This window comes from Odontesthes bonariensis, chromosome 24 (genome assembly GCF_027942865.1).
Source record: "Odontesthes bonariensis isolate fOdoBon6 chromosome 24, fOdoBon6.hap1, whole genome shotgun sequence".
NCBI classification, from domain to species: domain Eukaryota; kingdom Metazoa; phylum Chordata; class Actinopteri; order Atheriniformes; family Atherinopsidae; genus Odontesthes; species Odontesthes bonariensis.
This window is the reverse complement of record NC_134529.1, coordinates 3,851,509-3,876,235: the sequence shown is the minus strand read 5'-3', so window position 1 is coordinate 3,876,235 and position 24,727 is coordinate 3,851,509. Positions and strand designations below refer to the sequence as shown.

The following is a 24,727-nucleotide window of genomic DNA, read 5'->3' as shown; positions in this document are numbered from 1 at the left end:
TTGTAATCCGATTACAATAACTTTATTGGTAATTGTAATCAGATTACAATAAAGTTACTGTAACCGATTACAGTAACTTTATTAGTAATTGTAATCAGATTATGCTTGTAGAGCCCCCCCCCCCCCTAAAAATCCAGCACATAAATCGAGCTCAAAAGCATCAAACGAGCTGGATAGCTGATTTAAGAAAGCTAGTAAAATTCTAGATTTTTCATCACATTTTCATTAACTTTGGACTCCAGAAGGCTCGGAGGCGATACGTTAATATGGATTGAACATAAATCTGGCCTCGGGTGCTTTCCTGAGGGTCCCGCAGATGTCAGGTGAGTTATGGACATCAGCATCGTGATGTCTTCAAGCTGACACAAGAACTGGAATTACTGCCCCTTGGTTGTTTGCCTCCGGTCAAGCTGCAGTTTACAGTAATACCCCGTATAAAACCCTTAAAGCTGTTTAAAAGGGTATCTAATGTGTTGGATTGATATCAGCTATATCCATCTAAAGAGAGAGTCAAAGAACTGTAGATTCTGATTGATTGATGACCTCAATTAATATTTAAATAAGTCAAAACCAGCTGTTTTCACCGTTTATGATCGACTAATGCCACGGAACGAACGTTTATTTCAGTCTACAATCGACACCACTAACAATAAATTAGTATATTTAGGAGTATAATGCAAGAAAAAACGGGGGTAAACAGAATTTAGCATCACAGAAAACAAGAAAATGAACAAATATTCCTGTTTAACAAGCTTGCATCAGAGCTTTTCCTGTCAGAGGACTCTTTCTGGAGGAGTGATGAAAGGGAGAAGGCCCCGCGGGGGGTTCATCTGGTCGGGTTCTTACATTCCCACCACACCGTAAAACCTTCTCAGGCAGCCTATAAGATCACAGAAGTCTTGTACTCAGACGTCAGGTCGCGTGCAACCTTAGACAGATTAGTTTGGAAGGTTTGGAAATGATGAATAGGACGAGAGACACAATTAAATCGATTTGTTGTAAACTACTGATTTATCAGATGACTTAATGCTCATATTTTACTACTAATTCAGTTTACTGTGGAGGATTAAAACCTCACGGCGCTCTCACATCTCCTCAATCCTCTCCTCTCTAAGTGCATTTTATTTGGTTTGTTAACGACTTCGGGACAGAGGAGACGAGGAGGCTGAGCTTAGGAACATTAGATGGAGCTTGTGATTAAAAGAGCAGCATCTAAACCCGACACCACGGAAACTAATACACAAAATGATCGGCTTAATGACTGAAAACCAGGATAAAACCAGGATAAAGCCAGGATGAAAAAGGAAAATTAAGGCTACTGGAAGGCCTGCAGATTTAAACATGAGAGGCCCTTAGATGAGTCGTTTCATAAAAGCTGGAATTACACCTTTCCTCCCATGACTCAAACGTTTAAAGGATGATTAAGTTTATGCCGTGTACATGAGTTGGTTTACACAGCTGCATTTAAAGTGTTTAAAATCCATTCATCTGCAATAAATCTGCTGACAACATTCCAAGTAAAGCCTTCAAACATCCCATCGATCAGGTTTAAGTGATGTGCAGCAGAACTGTTTGGGGTTTTAAACCGTTTGAAGCTAAATGTGAACGCGTTTTCATGGTTAAACGTTGCTGACGGTGCATATTTCCACCTGTCCAGCCAGGCCAGCAGACTCTTGGCGGCGCCGATCAGCTCCACGACGGCGGTCAGGAATTCGTTGGAGGGCTGGTGGGAGCTCTTGTTCTGGTAGGTGGGATTCTTCCTGCGCTGCGACACGGCGCCGCTCAGGCTGTGGTGCGCCGTCCTCATCTTCCCCACCAGAGTCTTCAGGTGGTCCGACTCCACGCCGTAGTTCTGTCAGAAACACGGAGAAAGCAACACGACATGCAGAAATCTGCTTTGGAACAAAACTCAAAACCACGGCTCACTTTCTGCTGACATCACAGTGACATCACCCAGGTTACGGACCCCCCCCCCCAGGTTTACTTTAAATAGATTAGAATAGAAAAATACTTTATTCATCCCCCAATGGAGGAAATTCAAATAAGTCAAGTAGCTCAAAAATAATAATAATAAAAAATAAATATTAATATTTACAATGACTGTATATTAACAACAATAATAATACCAATTCTAATAAAAATACTACCGCTAACTAATAATAATAATAAATTACTAAATAAATAAATAAATAAATAATTAATATTTACAATGATTGTATATTAACAACAATAATAATACCAATTCTAATAAAAATACTACTACTAACTAATAATAATAATAATAAATTACTAAATAAATAAATAAATAATATTTACAATGATTGTATATTAACAATAATAATACCAATTATAATAAAAATACTACTACTAACTTATAATAAAAATAATAAATTACTAAATAAATAAATAGATAATTAATATTTACAATGATTGTATATTAACAGCAATAATAATACCAATTCTAATAAAAAATACTACTACTAACTAATAATAATAATAATAATAAATTACTAAATAAATAAATAAATAATATTTACAATGGTTGTATATTAACAACAACAATAATACCAATTCTAATAAAAATACTACTACTAACTAATAATAATAATAATAATAAAAAATGACTAAATAAATAAATAAATAAATAAATAAATGACTAAATAAATAAAAAAAGGACACCACCAGATGGAGATTTCATCAAACTCAAAACACACACGGGAGGATATGAAGGAGAGTATTTAGCTTCTTCTGACCCCTGACTAAACACGCCCTGACCCCCTTGTGGTTTTCACATTCCTACAGACCAGTAACCATGGTGACGTTCTCAGTCATAACACTTTTCCCTCCATGGCATCTTCCCTCAAACTGCAGAGAAACGACCCGAACAGGGTTCACTGCGCTGGACTCTTTGGGAGGATGAAGAAAGAAGCTGCTGAACCACAACATGTGCTGACATGAAGTCTGATTGTCATAAAAACCAATTAATGACAGCAGGTGATCAAACCCGTCCCTCACAGCCCTGAGCAGGCGCTGTAATTCAGTCTGTCAGTCAGCTGGCGGTGTGAACGCGCCGGCTCGCCTCGGGCGGCTCAGATGTCTGATGACGCTCAGAGCCAAAAGAAAACATCTGCAGCCAAAGCAACATTCCACCTGTCGAAGATAACTCTCCACCTTAACCAAACATCACACCTGACCTCACGCTACAGCTAAAACTGTCAAGTCCTGTCAGAAACAACACGACCGGGCCCTTCAAGCTACAGATGCACGGTGTGAAACGAGCCGCAGAAGTTTGGCCTTTTGGAGAAGAAGAAGCTGCTGTTGTGTTTTATAAAACAGAGAATACAAAGCAGCCAGTTTCATTATCTGTCAAAACTCCTGATTATTTAAGATGAAACATGTGGAAGCAGATAAATTCAAATTAAGTAAATATCCGAGGATCTGGAGAAGAAGCTTAAAATGGTTGAAGTTAGTTAGTTAAAACCTATGAAAGGCTTCGTCAGCCGAGAACAAACCCGACAACGACACGCAGACGGGTTCATTCATCTCCAAACGATGGACAAAGTTGATTTATTTTGTACATTTTCTCTCTTTGCAGCAGATTTAAGGTCTGCAGATCAATAAAACACGACCACGCTGTGAGATAACGCTAAAAAAGCTAAAAACCGAGATAAATGAGTAGCAGCTGATAAAGGACTGCAACTCAGCTTCATTACCCATTAAATCCAACTTTTTTTTTTAATAATATTCTAGACAACAGTGAGAAATTCTGCTTTAATTCCTTTAATTTGTCTTGTTTGGTCCAACAGACAGTAAACAGCAGGAAATACAACTATTTTGCCGATTATCATCACAATGCTCCCTGTTAAATTAGGCTTTAAACCTCCCACATTCTGGCTTAAAATGTGTGACCTTCAGGTTCTCTGTGGAGGTAAACTTTCACAAGGCTGCAGCAGACAGACGGTGTCTGCGTCTGGGACATGTGTCGGCTTCGTGTTCTCCGACTGTAAATAAGAATTAAAAAAGCTGCGGTTTGTTTTGGTCTCAGCCGAGAAAAAGCGTCACATGTTCAGCTGAACGAGACTCGGATGGAAAACTGATCATTGGGAACAAAATGTGACGGATCATCCTCTGCATGCTGTGTGTGTGTGAGTCAGGGTGGGGGGCTACAGGTGGGAGGGACCACATCTGTTTCCTGCTACACAACACAGAACAGGACATTTTGCTTCATCCTCAAAATAATATCCCCATCTCTTGACCTTCAAAGCCAACAATGTGCGCCGTAGCCACTTGTTTTGTTTTGTTGTGATGTCACATCCAAACTATGTAAATCATTCCTTATGTTATGATTAAATATAGTGACAGGCATGTTTCTTCTGCTTTATTCGGGCCGTTAAACATCTCTCCTCTGTAAGCAGATTAATTAAATGCCTGTCAGATAATCTGTGGCTGAAAGAAGAATAAATGAATGCGAGTCGACATGAAACAGAAGCTGCAGTGATGGCGACCGATAAGTGTCTGCTGTTCTCGGAGCTTTTATTCCCACCATTTGTCAGCAGTGACAACAGAGTGTCAGTCTCCATTTCAAAAGGCCGCTGGAGCCCATTGAGTCCAGTCACACCATTAAACCCCAGTACGGACTGTAAATCCTCCCTTTCACCGGGACGCAGACAGTCACAGCTCAGAAACAGCTGACTGAGCCGCTCTGTGTGGCTTTCAAAACTGGAACCGGTTCAGGCAAGAACTGTCTTGGCAGACGCGTCATGTTGGTGGGCTTCGGCAGAAGGACGTGTGGTGATCTTTAAAAACAAGTTTTACCACCAGGTCACTAGAAGACGGCCACGGATATATCGAGCTGTGAAAGACTTCCAGGCTGAAGATTAAATTAGATACGAGTAAAGCAGAAGCAGGTGCTGTGAACATCTGGCTTAGTGAATGTTTCCGAGTTCAGCATGAAACTAAAAACTAGGGCTGGGAAACGATTAAAATGTTTAATCTAATTAATCACATGATTTCCCTGATTTAATCGCGATTAATCGCATTTGTACGCAAATTCCAAAAATGAATCCAAACGTAGCGTATAGCTTTTAGCATTTAGCTTTATTTTAAATGTGCTGCCATATGAATGAAAGTGCCATAACATTTGTTGTGCAAACACACTTTTAACATCAGCATCTTTCTGTAGTTTTTATGTAGAAGCCTCGCTCCACTGTCTGTTTCCTTGAATGACTTGCTGCTATCAGTTGTGTGTTTTGCCTTTAAGTGATATTTTAGACTGGAACTACTACGCTGAGAAGACAATTCAACTTGGCAGTGTTTACAGATGACTTTGGTTCTGTCGACTCCGCCGTCTGGAAGAACTTTAACATGAAAATGGCCGAGTAAAAGTTCCGTACCCTTCTCCATGTTTGGTGGATCCGCCGATTACTTTCTTTTCCTGTTCCACAGCAGACAGCAGCAGACTTTTACAAAATAAAAGCCTGTGAGCAGCAGACTTTTACAATAATAAAAGCCTGTGAGCAGCAGACTTTTACAAAATAAAAGCCTGTGAGCAGCAGACTTTTACAAAATAAAAGCCTGTGAGCAGCAGACTTTTACAAAATAAAAGCCTGTGAGCAACAGACTTTTACAATACTAAAATAAATAATAAAACAGGGGTGGTCCGTGGCGTAGTGGGCTGAGCAGGCGCCCCATGTACAGAGGCTACAGTCCTCGCTGCAGCTATTTATTTAAAAATGCACCTGTATTCTGATCATTACAGTAACAAGTCACTCTGTGGCTCGGTTAGAAAATAACTGAGGTTTGTTCAACCCGTTTTATACGTTTATTTCTGCACAGAAAGCTGCTGTCATGTTGCTTCTCCGACTGTTTGAGCCCGCTAACCTTAACCCTTCTGAATCCAGAGCGCGTTACTAGAGAAACCGTGTGCATGCAGCCCCCTAACAACTGCCGTATATAATCATCGACTTCGCCCATCAAATATCTCTGCTCTTCATCTCATTTCAGTAGAATAAACAGATTCTGGCATCCAGGCCAGGATCCGTTCTGTGATGAAGCCGTTTGCTCGTTTAAGCTCAGATACACAGCTGGATGACACGTTTGGCACGCTCAAGCATGCAGCTATTGTTGAACACATGTTTGCATGTCTGAATCTGCTTTAATCAGACTTTTAAAAGAGTCTTAATTTGTAAAAACTCAATGAAAGTTCGAGATCTGATAAAGAATTAAAGAACTGTATTGAGCTCATTTATTGTCTTTAGATGAAGGCTCTGTATAAGGTACCATTATCAGACAACTTTATAAGCAACTTTAAGGCTCAGATTCATGAATTTAAAAGATTAGGACCTTTATTTAGCTAAAACTGAGGAGAGTTTATTCTAATTTCAGACAGCCTTTTCAATCCCTGTGATGACAGGTAACAGAAAAGTGGTCAAACTGGTGAGAAATAAAAAAGGTTCAGTTAAATCTACCAATCTATTGAATATAGTGTGTCAACCCCGAAACACACCAGTATCACCTGTTGTCTCCACGAGATTAGCCCTACTCAATATCAGATCACTAGCCAACAAATCCCTCTTAGTAAATGACATGATCATGACCTATAATCTAGACTTTTATTTCTTAGTGAAACATGGCTGACTGAATGTAGCTGTGATACCATTCTCAATGAGGCCGCACCAACAAATTTCAGTTTTATCAATAAGTGTGGAAGTGGTAAGAAGGGCGGGGGAGTTGCCGCCATTTTTAAATCAGTCTTTCAGTGCAAAGAAATTTTACTTGGTGATTTTAGCTCGTTTGAATATCTCTGTTTTTTAGTAAAGGGGGATCCAAAAGTTATCTTCCTAATCATTTATAGACCACCAAGATACCCAGGAACTTTCTTTGATGAGTTTGCTGAACTGCTGTCAGTTATCTGCACTGACTATAACTTTTTTTATCATAACTGGGGATTTTAATGGCCCTGTCACACTGTTGCGTATGAGAGAAGCGTATGAGTTGCGTATGAAAATTAATCATACGCACGAAAAGTCCTTGAAAATAAAGAATGACTAGCGTATGAGTAGCATATGAACTGCGCATGCCCAGCGTACGTTTCAACGCGCCTATTGAGAATGAGGAGTCACGTGACTCCGGTCGGCCGGTCGGCCATGTTGGCAGAAGACGCTATTGGTTGCCAGGGGCAACGCCATTAACTCAGCAGCCTTTCCACATTGCTCCATTATTGCAGTAGACGCTATCAACATCTCTCGAGACATTCATCTCGATCGTGCCTCCCAAGAAGCAATCGTCGTTTGCCCGGGCCCTGGGCCGAGGAAAAGGCAAAAAAACACAAGACTCATTCTCACCCAAACCTGCTGAAGTGCCTGATGCACCTGCGGCTGATGAGTTACATGCTTCTGAGAGATCAAGATCCCCAACTCCTCCTCCTGACCGCTCCCGTGAATCGTCGGTTGTCTGCCGCCTCCATCTCCGCCCGTCTGGCGGAGATGGAGGCGGCAGACGGGCGGAGGCTATAAATACGCTAGCTGTACGGTACACCTTCATGCCAACATATGGCAATTTATGTCCAGCGTTCTCGACCTATCAGTAACGTACCTATATCGTACCTCTAGCGTATTCAGCGTATGCCTAGCGTATGCTTAGCGTATTAACCATACGCACAAAAGTTTTGAGCATGTTCAAAAATTTATTTCTGCCTCAGCGTATGCCAGCGTATGCCTGCGTGCTTGAAACGTATACAACCTATGCCTAACGTTCCCCTGGCGTATGTCAGCGTATACCAGCGTATGAGTGATAATTTTCATACGCTAGTGCCATACGCAACAGTGTGACAGGGCCATAACATTCACATGGACAATAACATGGACACTAATGCCAAAGAACTCTGGTTTCTCTACTTGACACTTTTGGCCTCCTTCAACATGTGAACGGACTCACACATACTCGAGGCCACACACTGGATCTGGTTATCTCTAAAGGTGTTGACATTTCTTCTGTTGATATCAAGGACTTGGTGCTCTCTGATCATTTCTGTGTGTTCTCTGACTTACAGTTAACTCCAAACATTCAGTTAACCCGTGTGTCTGTTAGAAAAAGGTACATAAATGAGAATACCAGTGCTACGTTTGTGGAAGTTATAGCTACGTCATCAACTGCGAGTGCAGAGACAGTTGGTGAACTCTTAGATAACTTTAACTTGAAAATCTCAAATGTCATGGATACTGTTGCACCTGTTAAAAATAAGATGATCTTGAGCAGAAAGCGAACACTATGGAGGAACACTATTATGGTAAAGGCCTTGAAAACAGAATGCAGGAAAGCAGAGCGTAAATGGCGAAAAACTAAACTTCAAATTCACCATGACCTCTACAAACAAAGTCTTTGTAATTTTAACCACGGGTTACTCCGGGCTAGACAGCAACACTTATCTGAAATGATTAATAAGAACATCAACAACACTCGTGCTCTGTTTGCTATGGTTAATAAGCTGACAACCCCCCCAAAACAGATAGTTTCAGAACTCTGTTCCACAGAAAAAAGCAATGAATTTGCTTGTTTTTTCAATGAAAAAATCAAATCTATAAGGCTAAATATCAACATAAATCAGCAAAATAATAAAATGACGCAATCCTTAAAACCACCTAGGAATCAATCAACTATGATGTCAGAATTCAATACAGTTGAACAAAAAACCATAGAAGAAACAGTCCAGCATCTTAAACAATCAACATCCTGTCTTGACACAATGCCATCTGACTTCTTTAAAACTATTGTAAGCTCTGTCCAAACAGATTTACATCAAATAATAAACTGCTCACTTCAATCAGGCACGTTTCCTAAACCCTTAAAAGTAGCTGCCATCAAGCCACTCCTAAAAAAAGACAACATTGGATGCTTCCATTTTAACCAACTACAGACCCATCTCAAATCTTCCTTTTATAGCCAAGATTGTTGAGAAAGTGGTTTTTAATCAACTCAGTAACTTCTTGAACTCCAGTGGACTCCTTGACAGATTTCAGTCAGGCTTCCGACCTCACCACAGTACAGAAAAGGCTCTTATTAGAGTGTTAAATGACATAAGGTTGAACACTGACTCAGGCAAGGTGTCAGTTCTGGTCCTGTTGGATCTCAGCGCTGCATTTGACACTGTGGATCACAGTATACTGCTGAACAGGTTGGAAACCTGGGCAGGACTCAGCGGGACAGTCCTAGAATGGTTCAGGTCCTACTTGGAGGAGCGGAGTTATTTTGTGACCATTGGAAGTAATCAATCTGATCGAGTGGCTATGACATGTGGAGTTCCTCAGGGGTCAGTTCTTGGACCCCTTCTGTTCACTCTATACATGCTGCCTCTGGGTCAAATTCTGAAGAACTCTAAAGTCAACTACCACAGCTATACAGATGACACACAGATATATCTGGCACTGTCTCCAGATGACTGCAGTCCTATAGAGTCATTGTGCGACTGCTTAGAGCAAGTCAAAAAGTGGATGAACCAAAATTTCCTTCAGTTAATCAAGAAAAAACTGAGGTCATTGTGTTTGGCAACAAAGAGAAGAGGTTTGCTGTCAGTAAACATCTTGAGTCACTGTCTCTAGAAACTAAACACCAAGTCCGGAACCTCGGCGTGCTGATAGACTCAGACCTGACCTTCAACAATAATATCAAATCAGTCACCAAATCAGCCTTTTATCAACTTAAGAACATATCCAGAATGAAGGGTTTCATGTCCCAAACAGATCAGGAGAAGCTGATTCATGCTTTCATCTCCAGCAGACTTGACTACTGTAACGGTCTTCTGACTGGACTCCCCCAAAAGAGTCTCAAACAGCTGCAGCTCATTCAGAACGCTGCAGCCCGAGTTTTAACCAGAACAAAGAGATCACATCACATCACCCCAGTTCTCAGCTCTTTACATCGGCTCCCGGTCAGATACAGAATAGATTTTAAAGTTCTGCTGCTCGTCTACAAATCACAGAATGGTTTAGGTCCAGAATACATGAATGACATGCTAGCAGAGTATAAACCCAGCAGAGCTCTGAGATCTGCTGACTCAGGTCAGATAGTGGAGCCCAGAGTTCAAACTGGACCCTTAGAAGCAGCTTTTAGCTGTTATGCTGCACACAACTGGAACAAATTACCAGCAGAACTGAAATCAGCCACAACTGTAAGCACTTTTAAATCCAGGTTAAAAACATTTCTCTTTCGGTGTGCTTATGGTTGAGTTTATATTTTTCTTTTTCCCCTCTTCTTTGATTGCTTTAATTTTTATTCTATTTTTTTTTCTTCTCTTTAAATTGCTCCTTTATGCTGTTCTTTTAAATGCCTTGTCTTTATGTAAAGCACATTGAGTTGCCTGTGGTATGAAATGCGCTATATAAATAAAGATGCCTTGCCTTGCCTAATTTCATCTGAAGAGCTTCTGAAAAGCTTCACAGCGACTCGAGGTCGCAGCTTAAAGGTCGCAGATGTGCGTCTGCAGCAGTCCCAGAGAGAGAGAGACCAGTGAATTATGGATATAAAAACAATGTGGAACACAATCCAGAACAAGTCAAACATCATTCGTCTTTAAGCAGTTCCATCAAACTAACGTGTGATGTCATCTGTTTGAAATGTGCACGGCTGGGTTTGCTTGGGAATGGGCAAAGTGTGGAGTCATCCAGCTTGTTGTGTCTAAAGTTCCTCCTGAACATTTAATCCAAGGTGAAATATATCCAAAAAAAAACAAAAAAAACACTGGCAGCGCTTATAAATGTCCAGAAAGGTTTCCAACTACACCTCCATGGAATATAATCAAATCTACGCAGCTTTGAGCCAGAGAAGAAACTGAAAACTCAACCAAACAACTTAAAAACACATAAAAATATAAGTCTGGCTTAGTGATAAATAATAGAAGAATAGAATAGAAAAATACTTTATTCATACCCCAATGGGGGAAATTCAAATTAGTCAAGTAGCTCAAAAAATTATCAATATTTAATTATTAATAAATAGTGATAAAATGATAATTATTGATTATTGATTCTTATTATGATAAATAAATAATAATAATTATAAATAATGACAGGAGCTCCAGATAACTTCTTCCTAACCCTCATTAGGATGTTTTCCTCAGTATTTAAGGGGATTTGTTGATAGTTTTCCATTCAGGAACTAAAGTAACAGCAGCTTCATCTTTTAAACACGCTGTGAAAATGCACCCCGCTGTCCCGGTTTCCTCCGGTGTTGTTTCAAATTTCCCTGTGGGTACTGTCGCATGGTATCACACCAAACTGCTACAAAAGGGACGTGATGTGTATAAAATAAATGTGTAAGAATCTGTAAATGTGTAAGAAGTGATGGCGTTTGTGGCGGCTGACCAGAGCGCAGAGCAGATCCACGGCCTCCAGCACCAGCTCCTGGTGTCCGACCCGAGCCACGCCCAGGGAGAGCAGCTCCTGGTGGGATATCCGGAGCAGCTTCTCCCCGTCCACCTGCAGCTCCTGGAAGGACGGGACGTACTGCTGCAGGCTGTCGTCCAGGCCTGAGGGACGGACAGGACGGACAGAACGGCACGTTACGACTCACATATTCATTCACAGATACATTTTAATGCTGTTATTCGCTCTGTTACATCATTGCATTTGGCTTGCGTCACTTTGGGGGAGGAATATCGCAGGTTTCGCTGAAGGTCGGCTTTGTTATGATTCATTCAAGTTCAACAGCAAACACAGCTGCTGAATCAATATTGACTCCTCCAGAGGAGTCCGCCTCCCTCTTTCTGGGAAAATTAAACCGTCCGAGACACAAAAAAAGTCCCACGTTCATCGAGATCAGAAGCTCTGAGACAGATATTTCTGATAAAACTTTGGTTTCTGCACAAAATGAAGGCGAAACATAAAGTAATGTAAGTAAATATCAGGTAGTTATGATTCAGTTTCACTGAGGCTCACACAGCTCTGCCAGCAAACAAAGTCTGAGGTGAACTTTGCACGAGCTTATCAGGGATGATCAGTTAGTGATGGTTAGTTACTGACCCAGATGTTAAAATGAATTTAATAAAATCTAAGAGGTCTTCTGTAAATGAGGATCAGAATACTTTGAGATATTATTGTTAATGTAAAGTGCATTATAAATAAAATTTATTATTATTATGCCACCTGAAATCGCTGCGACTTCATGTGATCGTAAGCGAGACGCCGTCCGCTTCAGCGGCGCCACCACGAGCCCAACCCTGAACCCTGACCTCTGACCTCTCTGTCTGTGAACAGTAGCCACGGGGGGGGGAGATAAAAGGGACCTCCCGGCTCGATCAATGGACCAAAAGGCGGCTTTTACTTCTTCTGGATTGTAAACATCTGAGAATAACAGATGTTTTAGGGGAAATGGAACCGTAAAAGTTCATATTCAATTCAATTCAAAATACTTTATTAATCCCCGAGGGGGAAATTACAGCATATGCATATCATCAATGCATTTTAAACTAATTTAAATACAATCGTGCTCCAGTTATAGAAGCTCTCAGTTTATTTCCCTGATTATGGCCCGAAGACAGCAGCCCCCACAACCCTGAACCCTGAACAGGATGAAGCAAGAGTGGAATAAATGAAGGAATGAATGCGTCTCCACTCATATGGAGCAAAAACATGAACAAAATTCAAAAAGGGCCTCATAATCAATACAAAAGTAAAACTTCAAAGGTTATATTTGAACATAATTATAGAATCAAACATCATTGACACGAGATTCAGAGTCTGAACTGGCTTTTCAGCTGTTCCCATGAAATAAATTAAGAGTATTCTGACTCTCACTGGGGGAGGCCTAAAAATACACGGCACTTTTAAAGAGCTTTAGCAGACAAGCCTCCACCAAATGGCAGATGTTGTGCAGCACGTGGCGTCAGCAACTGGCCGACAGAATGCCTGAGTTGGTGTGAACAGCGGAGAACAACAACAACAGCCTCCGCATGTGGTCATTAAAACTCCGGCTCCCGTGTGTGTGTTCGGCCGACAGATGGTCGGCGCTCGCTCTGATGTCACCTCTGATGTCACCTCTGTGTTCACACCGTTCCTCTGAAACACGCCGAGTGTAATCTGAGGAAAGAGCAGCTTTGTTTACTCTTTTTTTTATCTGTAAAAGTTCAAACCATCAGTTAGAACCGGCTGAGATTTGCAGTTTGTCGGCTGTTAAGAGCTCAAACGACAGGTTGATTAAGTTTTCTGACCAATTTAGGTCCTAAAATGTGACTCTTCAATGTTGAATTTTTGACATGATAGATAATGCAGCCTCCAATCTGTGGAGCACGTCGTTGGTATTAAGAATACAGCGTTCTGGGGTCCAAAATAACGATTAAAATGAGCAACGACGACAGTTTTTATAATGCAAAAAACTAGGGCTGGGCGAGTTAACTTGTTATTAAATGAATTTTAACAAAATTTAAACAAAAAAACTTTGGGGGGTTTTTGTGCCTTTAATGGAAAGTTCAGAGAGACAGGAAGCAGGGGGCAGAGAGAGGGGGAACAACATGCAGCACAGGGCCAGCTGCAGCGAGGACTATAGCCTCTGAACATGGGGCACCTGCTCAGGCCACTACGCCACAGACCACCCGTTTTATTTATTTATTTTATTTTGTAAAAGTCTGCTGCTCACAGGCTTTTATTCTGTAAAAGTCTGTTGCTCACAGGCTTTTATTTTGTAAAAGTCTGTTGCTGTCTGCTGTGGAACAGGAAAAGAAAGTAACCGGCGGATCCACCAAACATGGAGAAGGGTACGGAACTTTTACTCGGCCATTTTCATGTTAAAGTTCTTCCAGACGGCGGAGTCGACAGAACCAAAGTCATCTGTAAACACTGCCAAGTTGAATTGTCTTCTCAGCGTAGTAGTTCCAGTCTAAAATATCACTTAAAGGCAAAACACACAACTGATAGCAGCAAGTCATTCAAGGAAACAGACAGTGGAGCGAGGCTTCTACATAAAAACTACAGAAAGATGCTGATGTTAAAAGTGTGTTTGCACAACAAATGTTATGGCACTTTCATTCATATGGCAGCACATTTAAAATAAAACTAAATGCTAAAAGCTATACACTACTTTTGGATTCATTTTTGGATTTTGCGTACAAATGCGATTAATCGTGATTAATCAGGGAAATCATGTGATTAATTAGATTAAACATTTTAATCGTTGCCCAGCCCTACAAAAAACTGAATATAGAATGTTTGGGTTGGTTTTGGACCAACTTTCACAGGAACAAAGATGCACAAATCTGGCAAAGGGATGTTCATCCGCTGCCGTGGAAACAAAGAGTGGCCACAGTTCACCATTTCCCTGCAGAAACCCCAAAGCAAAGATGCTTAAAGATGCTACCACTGATGCTGAGAAAGGCGGGTTTTAAGGGTGCTTTTGGTATAAAAACTGTACCAGATGAACTCCACCGGGACACATTCTGTGCACAGTATGTAGGAAAAGAGGCACACAGCACACCAAAGCTCGATGATGGAGGCTTTGCTTTGCTTCCCGGGGTCTGAAAGTGAGGAAATCCCTCATGCATCAGTAAATTAAAGGATAAATGTTGCAGCCTGAAACGGAGAGGCTTTAGTAAGGCAGTAAGATCATGAACAGGGGGCGCAGAAGTAAAGCAACAGCATGTTTTCATGTGTTTTGATTGGCCAAACCAGAGTCCAGAGCTTAAACCGGCTGAGCAGAAGAGGGCAGAACAAACTAGATGTTCAATACTGATGAACTGAAACCGTTTAATTATCCAACATCGATCGTTACTGTGCCAGTTTCATCATCTAATCCAGCCTGCAGAGAGCGGCACTGGTGTGTTTGGTGATACATTTACATGAACGTCGGGCCTGTTTTTATGCATTAAATGCAGAAATCCTGGGAAATCCAGAAGGTTCGGACACTTTTTCCTTCCTTTAGCCTTCGATTAAACAAACTAAAACAACTTTAACTCAAAAACTGGTGCAGATCCCTCAAAAAGCCAAGAAGAATAAATGATCAATTATTTTCTGAGCCGAGCTGCTGCAACAAAACATGTTGCTGCTCCCTTTCCTGGAAACAAGCCCAGATGCACACTGAATATTTCTCAGAGGAACATTACGTCCCTGCCACTCCCTTCCCTGCAACATGTGCCACTAAACTCCACGACAGAAGCTCTAACGGCTCCGACACATCTCAACCGGCATCTGATGGGAGTTTGTGGTCGACAGGAATGAGCTGGAGACGTCCCGGATCACGTTACCGTTGCCAGAGGAGACCCATAATCTCTCAGCTGGCACAGTTGAACATCACGTGAGCGCCACATCACCTGCTGATGAAAGCAGGACCACACGTACAGCAGGGAGCTCTGCAGAAACCCTCTGAGAGAGCTTCTGTTCAGCCCCAACACGGCTCCATAACATTTGTAGCAGGGGCGTGGCTACAGGGGGGGCTGGGGGGGGGGCACTGCCCCCCTGAGAAATGCCCTGTCCATCCAAAGAAAACTGGCCAGAAAAAAGGCCACGATTTATTATCTCTGTTTGTGTCTTGCATATATCTGCAAAGTTTTTAGCTTTATTTATTTTTTGTTATCGTGTGTCCCCCCCCTCTATTACTTTATTTATTACTATTTTTATTATTATTATTATTATTATTATTATTATTATTATTATTATTATGCTGGAAGTTGTAGTCGTGGTTTTCCACCGATTTTTTTCAGGTATTGTTTTCTGCCCCCCCAGATGAGCTAACTGCCCCCCCACACATGCCATTCTGGTCACACCTCACTTTGTAGTGGCCGTTTGTCCATAAAAAACAAATTAAACTTAAACCAAACCAAATCAAAAGACCACTGATGCATCATGGGGGATGTGGTTTAACGCAGGCAAAAGAAGATGAATGTCCAAGATGAATTCTTGCGTTTTCTGATGATTTACTTCAAAACAATAAAACAAACAAAAGAACAAAGAAAACCTGCTGCTCTCTCCTTTTCCCTGTTAAAAAAAAAAAAACATCGGCCCACCCAGGTGCATGCTGGGACTCCAGGTGTCCAGTGTGACCCAATTACCAAAATATTCTAAACAAATAACTAACAAGGAATATTAGCAAAAAATCTAATCTAAATAAAGTTACTCATAATTAGCTAATTAAATGTACAACTAGAACCAAAAAACAAAAACTAACTTTACAAATAGCTCCTACACTGTTCGAACAATCATATTTTAGGGGTGAAAGATGCTTAGATTCCTGTAGTTCAGATCTGCTTTCAGGTCAGGGTGAAATATGGCTGAAAGCAGCGCCGACATCCAGCTCCGGATTCAAAGTTCTCGTGAGCAAACCGTCATTAAATTCTGCTGCAGCCGAGACATTTTTCCCATTCCACGTTTCCAGTTGGGTTTTGGCCCCGAGCCTCCAACTTCTGGCAGCCATCACTGATATACTGCCGGGCGGTTTGAGATTTCTGGCATCAGAGCAGCTTCCCCAGCAGCTCGAACACACAGCCGACACACGGCGTGTTTTCATTTTGAATCTGCAGGATGTGCTGATGTCAGAGTATCTGCGCTGAGCTTACGTCCCGATGCTGGCAGCGGATCAGCTGCTCACTCAGGTGCAGACGCCACATTTCAGCCGGGAAGTTTCCATCCAAACGGGAGGAAAAGGCAGCAGAATAATCCACACTTTGTGCTGAAGTGAGTGTGAATGAACTAAATAAACGGCTCGTATTTATCAGGCTTTAATGCACACAGAACTTATTTTATACTTAAGGGGACACTGTGTAATAAATTAAGTAATTTATTAGCTCAAATCAACATATTCATTCATAAATTAGTCCTCATTGGTGTAAAATTATCTCTGTCAAAAATCTCACTTATCCTCCTGAGTGAAGAATAACTTGTCTGTATCTACATAGAGCGGGCAAGCTCTATGGAGGCTGCCATGTCCTTCCGGTCTATGAAAAACGACGAAGTGCCGAGAGGGACATAAAGCACTTCGAATCGCATTTTCCCCAACGCCAGGCCTGCAAGCGGAAATGACGTCATTTTGACGTCACGTTTGCACGCAGGTATAAACAGAGCCAGTCTACGCCATCAGACATTCTCTGGTATAAACGGCCGGCACTTTTGTTCACAATGGAAGACCATAGTTATGCCACGCCACAGGAGAAGGGATCCTCGTCGCCAAAAAAGCGAAAAAGAGAATCTTGACACATACCGCCTGCCGTAGTTCAACAAGTTGCAACGCACATTTGAAAACGCGAGGCGCTAGAGAGCAAATTCATTCGACTTTGCAAAATAAAATTGCACCACTAGATAGGGGAGGAAATTACACATTGTCCCTTTAATATAAAAAAAGCTATGAAGCTTAGAAACGCAGTGATGATTCTAACAGATGTAAATATCGTTAAAAAAAGAGAAAAACAAACAAACCTTTATCTAATCAGCTGCGAGTTCACCTGTTCTGATCTGGGTTTGGACCCGTTTGCTCTCCGTGAGCCACTTTGAAATCGTTCTGTTTGTTGACAGAATGAATTCGACTGAACATGAAAGCGTGCGGGAGGCCGATCAAAGTGCACATTCCTGACCGACGCTCACCAAAACGTGTCTGTTGTTGACGGGTGTCACTCAGTAAATCTGCCCTGAGGACGTCTCAGAGGTCACATGGGCGGCTGAGGGATGGGGTATCTTCCCTTTCCAGAGTTTCCTTTGCTCACACGTGCAGGAAAAGTTCATTTCACGGCCTCATACTTGCAGACGTCTCTGGACCTTTGGCCCTCCTGTCGCTCAGCTCCTGGTGGGAAACTGACAGGCAGCAGCAGCTCAGGGTGGAAAAAACTCTCACCACAAGCTCTCACGGCTCAGCGCTCTGCTCAAATCTCTGGGGAGAGGAAACATTTCCATCAACCAGTCCTGAGGTTAAGCGGAAAAACTAAATCCACTCCGCTAAATAATCTGAATCAGCTGAGAGATCAGCCGTCACGGTCGTTCATTTTCCCTTCATCCAAACGTGACCTCAGCGGCTCTTTCAGCCACGTACCGTTTGGTTGTTGTTGTTGTTGTTGTTGTTGTTGTTGTTGGGATGTTTGTTGTTGTCTCACGTTTGTCCTCTGCAGGCCAGAAAAACCCAGAGGACTGAGCGTCTCCCTCCACTCAGCAAACGTTTCACCTTTCTGCTCATCAGACGACATGATGCAACTCAGCCCACTTCAGGAGTCAAGATCCAGTTGTTGCTGCGCACATCTGGAGGAGCCGATCGTACTTTAGCTTCTCCCGTTTCAGTAGCCACACACAGTCAGAATCAGAATCAGAATCAGAAAAGATTTTGTCGCCAAGTAATTTTTAAATCACAAGGAATTTGGCCTGGTCTGTCTGGTGCAATAATAATAAAAAAAAATATATATATATATATATATAATAACTAGGGATGGGAATTGATAAGATTTTTACGATTCCAATTCCATTTTCGATTCTGCTCAACGATTCGGTTCTTTGTCGGTTCCCTCATCGATTCTCATTTGGAGAAAAAGGACAACAAACCGGTCGATTAGCATCAACTTTGTTTAGTTTAGAAGTAACACGAGTCATGACCTCACAAACCCAACAACGGTGAGGTCCACATTGGTCTATCATGGCCTGGGTAATTTAACTCTTCCTGCTCTGGTGAAAGGAGAAGCTGGAGGTAGAGGTGAACTGGGGGTAGTACCACCAGCCTCTGGCTCTGAGCCTCTGGTGCTAACATGATAGGCAGTGTTAGTTAGTTAGTTACCTGCAGTGTTAGCCGAGGACATGCTAACGTTGCTAACGTCGCTGGGTTCAGATTCACCGACGTTAATCATTCATTCATAGTTATTGCATGTTGGTAGTATTTCCTCCCTTTGGTGAAATATTCACTTTGCAAGTTGCCCTGTTGTCGTCTTTTTTAGGGATGTGTAACCAAACTGTCGAGCGTTTGTACCGCTTGGGCGCCATGTTTACTGTTGGCTGCTGGCTGCGCTGGACTCGCCACGCAACGTTGCGTGGTGACGTCATTCGCGCCCACTGGAATCGATAAGGGAATTGTTTGCAAACTTGCCAAACGATTCCAAGGAATTGAAACACTGGGAACCGGTTTTCGATTCCCATCCCTAATAATAACAATACAATAAAGTAATAAAAAGTAAAATAATAAAAAAAATATATGTACAAAGTGTTAGAAAGCTGAGGGCAGAAGAGAAGAGTGCGTTAATGTAACGCAGAGTCCGACAGGGACGAACCCGACTGCACAGCTCTATGACACAAACCTAAATAACAACCCTGTGCAGCACAATTAGTTCCAATCCTGCCCGTCTCAGTCCGTCTGTTCATGTTGACTGAACACAACCCTTTAAAACCAGCTTCTCTAAAGCCTCTGCAGCAAGGTTAAAAGCATGAAAAGAGTTTTAAAGCTTGCTTAACCTTCCCCTCTGGGTGGAATGAACAGTGTTTCAACTCATCTTCCACCGACCCGAAGACTGCTGACGTGGTCACACCTCCTGAATTCCTGACCTGACAGTAACTTAAAGGATTTACAGGGCTCGGTGATTGTAAAGTGGCCGAGCTATTCCACCGCAAACCTGTGAGACAGTCAGGAAAAATAAAACTCCAGCTGCTCATAAACAGTCCAGATAATCATTGGTCTACACCAGAGATACTCATTGTGCGGCTCCTCAAGCTTTAATCGGCGGCTCGCACTCGCATAGTAGCTTATAACAATATGCTAACAATAACAATACATTTTTTCAGATAACACACAGCGAATACTGCACAGTATTAGGTATTTTTATAAAGTTTGCCTTTTTGTAGAATTAAGTATTTTTATTAAGTATTAATTAAGGCTTAATGGTGTTTCCTAAAGGGGGAACTGTTAAACCTGGCAACGCAGCCCGCTTAAACCACAGAGCACGCTAGCTCCTTTAGCCAGCGCGAGATGCAGGCACAATGGATCGGTTTTTAAATAAAAAAAAAAGGTCAAAAACCAGCACAAAAACCAAACAAAAATCAGCATGAAGATGCCAGAGAGGGGACGAGCAGGCAAACGTTGGGTGTACCGAGAGATGCAGGCACAATGGATCGGTTTTTAATCAAAAAAGGGCAAAAACCAGCACAGAAACCATGCTCATCCTGAATGTCTCACTATGATTACAACAACAAACGACAAATACAACATGAAGAAAGTTGAGGACATGCACGCCAGCTTCCACTCATCCCAGTATATTAAGGTAAATGTGGTCTTAATTGAAAATATATTGGCTGTGATGATGTTTTATATGTAGAAATGCATTTTTGCAAAAGGGGACTTTAGTATGTTGTGGTAAAAGTGGCTCTTCCCTTGATTTTGCTGCCAATGTGGCTCTTGTGAAATAAATAGTGAGTATCACTGGTGTAGAAGATCAAAACAAAGGAGACGTCCCACTCTTAAAGATTTCAGGACATTAAACTGGACACGAACAGACAGTTTCTAACATACACGACGACGCCGGCTGAGCTCAACGTCACGTGTCGTGTGGTTGAATCACAAAAGGAATATTTACCTCATCGCCATCAGAACAGGACGAGGGTGGAGGTCCGAGAGGAAAAGATCAGTGAGGCTATTCATAGTTCTCAGGGTGTGTGTGTGGGGGGGGAAACGCTGTCGAACAAACACCATTCAAGAGGAAAAAGGATTTCCTTGAGCACTGTGCAGATATGTGCTGAGCGCACTTATAAAACTGAGCAAACAGGAACGGGGGGGTCACTGTGTAGGGAAGGACCGCCATGACAGTTTGCTCTTAAAAACATGGAGCCCTCATGGACAGGTGGAGCTTCCAGAGAAAAGAGAGAACAGCAGCTAAAGATGTTGGGATATTTCCTTAGAGTGCGTTTAAATCACTTGTGTGGTTATTAATGTCCTCATCGTTGGTTTGGTGTGTGAGCTCAGAGTTAAAAGAAAGGCAGGAAGAGGCGCCCGGGAGAGCTTCCTCTGATTCACCAGAGTCCCTCAGTGAACTCAGTTTCACTGATAAGAACAAATGTTGGAGGTGGGGGGGGGGCAACACACCACCAGGAAGGCATGAGACGTGCATTTTATCTGCTGGAGGCTGTGATCAAACCCACCGTGCAAACGCCTCAATAAGGCGACCGAACAAGTGGAGCAGTCAGAAGTTAAAGATCTGGATCTGCTGAAAAGGAAAAATCCCAGCGATGAACTGAACAGATTTCATCTGGTTCATTTGAATAAAACGATGAAGGTAGTCCGGCTAGTTGGCCGGGGTTTAAAAAATAAAGCGTTTTGCTTCTCAAAACAATATGCGTTCAACAGAGTAATACATTTGCATCACAAAATCGTTCTCCAGGAAAAAGTCAGACCTCACAATCGCTTGGCCCTATTTTCTCTCCCTTCGTATCACTGCCTGCTGTGCAGACCGAAGTGCAGACTGAGCAGCAAACACCGTAACAGGCGCGGCTGTTTTCCCACTTTATACTACTTTAGACCCACTTTAGATCACTCTAGACCCACTTTAGATCACTCTAGACCCACTTTAGCCCACTTTAGATCACTCTAGGCCCACTTTAGATCACTCTAGACCCACTTTAGCCCACTTTAGATCACTCTAGACCCACTTTATACTACTTTAGACCCACTTTAGATCATTCTAGACCCACTTTAGATCACTCTAGGCCCACTTTAGATCACTCTAGGCCCACTTTAGATCATTCTAGACACCCTTTATACTACTTTAGACCCACTTTAGATCATTCTAGACCCACTTTAGATCACTCTAGGCCCACTTTAGATAACTTTAGATCACTCTAGACCCACTTTAGCCCACTCTAGACCCACTTTAGATCATTCTAGATCCACTTTAGCCCAATCTAGACCCACTTTATACTACTCTAGACCCACTTTATACTATTTTAGACCCACTTTAGCCCACTCTAGATCATTCTAGACCCAGTTTATACCACTTTAAACACACACCTTTTGTGAGCGATTGTGAGGTCTGACTTTTTCCTGGAGAACGATTTAGTGATGCAAATGTATTACTCTTTTGAACGCATATTGTTCTGAGAAGCAAAACGCTTTATTTTTTAAACCCCAGCCAACTAGCCGGACTACCTTCATCAACACCAAAACGAGGCTGGAATTCTGCTCACAGGACGCAGCAGGGGGTAAGAAGATGTTCAGAAATGATGTTGCTGATATGGGATGTCACACAGCTTCATGTCAGAAGAGGCGAACTATCCCTTTAAACTGACTAATAATCTTTTCAGGGGTCTTATCACTATAAAAGGGAATTTTCTTCTTCCAAACCGGACAGAAAATGATCATGAAGCAGCTTACAGAGTGAAACTAAGCGACAGGGAAAATGGAAAGTTCATCATTTATGAGAAGGTTTCACGGGTCAGAGCGGCGAGCTTCCTTCCTGCTCTTTTTTTATTTCAGAGACCAAGGAAGGAAGGAAGCTCTTTGTGTGATAAAATTCCTCAAACTGAAAGAACAATCGTGCAGGGTTTGGGGCGGCTGCGTTCAGAACATTTTCAGGTTTGTTTGGACTCTGATTTCAAACAAACCCACAGACTGCGGTGAGCTGGAGAAGCTTCAGAGCTCGGTGAAATCAGTTTGTTTCAGTAACTTAGCAGGTAAACGACGCCATCCTTAACCCTGTTGCTGCTTTTCAACACACCTCCTCAGAGAGCCTGTCAGCTCATTATTCCAGCGTCTGAAGCTGAGAGGTGTTCCTGCACCTGTCAGGGAGGCAGAGAAGTATGTGGGTCTGTCTGAACACGCCGAGCCGACGCTGTCGGGCCAGTTCGCCTCCTTTTCACGGGACGATTGTTCCAATACTGACGAGAACATTTGAAACATTTTCAGGTGAGAAAGTAGTCGTTTAGATCCCCAACGTGTTGAAAACCTGACAAAATACCGGCTGTTTACAATTTTGTTCCCACGAATTCGGCGCTACTAAAGCTAGCCGCAGTGAGCAACGCACTTCCGGTTATTTTCACAAAATAAAATACCCGTTGCCTTTTATCATAGGGAAAGCCATTACGATACAATTGGCGCTTTTGTTTTGAAAACAGGAAGTGAACCTACCCTCGTTGTAGCTAGCTTGAAACTACCGTTTTGACAGGAAATGACGATCGGCGACGTCACGTTACGTTGCATCTTGGGTAGTTTGAGTATGAGTAGTAACCTCATGATGCATACCCAACATTTAGGAGAATCTAGTATGCATCCGGGAACTTCTGCTTACTCAAACTCGCTTACTAACTCAGAAAGTTAGTAGGAGTAGTAGGAGAAGTATGCGGTTTTGAACACAGCCCATAACTAGATACGAGCATGAGCTGCATCCTCTTTCTGAATCTGAGCAGTGACGCTCAGAGTATCTGTTTAGCCTCTGATAGATTACCGTACCCGACCACGCAGGAAATAAGCTTTAAGGAACCAAAACTGTCTGCAGGCCTTAAAATTAACGTACAAACCACTGCTGTGGTGAGATCTATATCCTCCATCCTGCTGCCAAGGCTTCAGATTCATCCACAGCTGAAAATAGTCCCCAACAAACACTCTCTGTCCTCCTGCCTTCACATAAATCACTGATCCTGTGAGCAGAGATCTTCACGTTCATTCACGGCCGTCTAACTACAACTCTCAGATAATAACAGCGGCGTGGTCACATATGGTTTAATGGCAGGCCCAACAGAAGAAGGCGGCGCCGTGACCTTCTGACCCTCTGCACAGCAGGAGGCCGACCTTTATACTACTTTAGATCATTCTATCTAGACCCACTTTAGCCCACTCTAGACCCGCTTTAGCCCACCCTAGACCCACTTTATACTTCTTTAGACCTACTTTAGATCATTCTAGACCCACTTTATACTACTCTAGACCCACTTTAGCCCACCCTAGACCCACTTTAGATCATTCTAGACCCACTTTATACTACTCTAGACCCACTTTAGCCCACCCTAGACCCACTTTAGATCATTCTAGACCCACTTTAGCCCACTCTAGACCCGCTTTAGCCCACCCTAGACCCACTTTATACTTCTTTAGACCTACTTTAGATCATTCTAGACCCACTTTATACTACTCTAGACCCACTTTAGCCCACCCTAGACCCACTTTAGATCACTCTAGACCCGCTTTAGCCCACCCTAGACCCACTTTATACTTCTTTAGACCTACTTTAGATCATTCTAGACCCACTTTATACTACTCTAGACCCACTTTAGCCCACCCTAGACCCACTTTAGATCATTCTAGACCCACTTTAGATCACTCTAGACCCACTTTAGCCCACCCTAGACCCACTTTATACTTCTTTAGACCTACTTTAGATCATTCTAGACCCACTTTATACTACTCTAGACCCACTTTAGCCCACCCTAGACCCACTTTAGATCACTCTAGACCCGCTTTAGCCCACCCTAGACCCACTTTATACTTCTTTAGACCTACTTTAGATCATTCTAGACCCCCTTTATACTTCTTTAGACCTACTTTAGATCATTCTAGACCCCCTTTATACTTCTTTAGACCTACTTTAGATCATTCTAGACCCCCTTTATACTTCTTTAGACCCACTTTAGATCATTCTAGACCCACTTTAGATCATTCTAGACCCACTTTAGCCCACTCTAGACCCGCTTTAGCCCACCCTAGACCCACTTTATACTTCTTTAGACCTACTTTAGATCATTCTAGACCCACTTTATACTACTCTAGACCCACTTTAGCCCACCCTAGACCCACTTTAGATCACTCT

General features: G+C 42.3%; 1 protein-coding gene across 2 annotated transcripts in view; it reads right to left on the bottom strand.

The window, feature by feature from the left end:
- cnksr3 (cnksr family member 3) overlaps positions 1–24,727 on the bottom strand; it is a 48,337-nt gene that overhangs the window by 17,257 nt on the left and 6,353 nt on the right. For both annotated transcript variants that reach the window (XM_075458821.1, XM_075458822.1), the window contains exons 2-3: positions 11,358–11,521; positions 1,650–1,852 (exon numbers count right to left, since the gene is read on the bottom strand). In XM_075458821.1, coding sequence (XP_075314936.1) covers positions 1,650–1,852; positions 11,358–11,521 — 367 coding nt within the window. The remainder of the gene's footprint in view (positions 1–1,649; positions 1,853–11,357; positions 11,522–24,727) is intronic.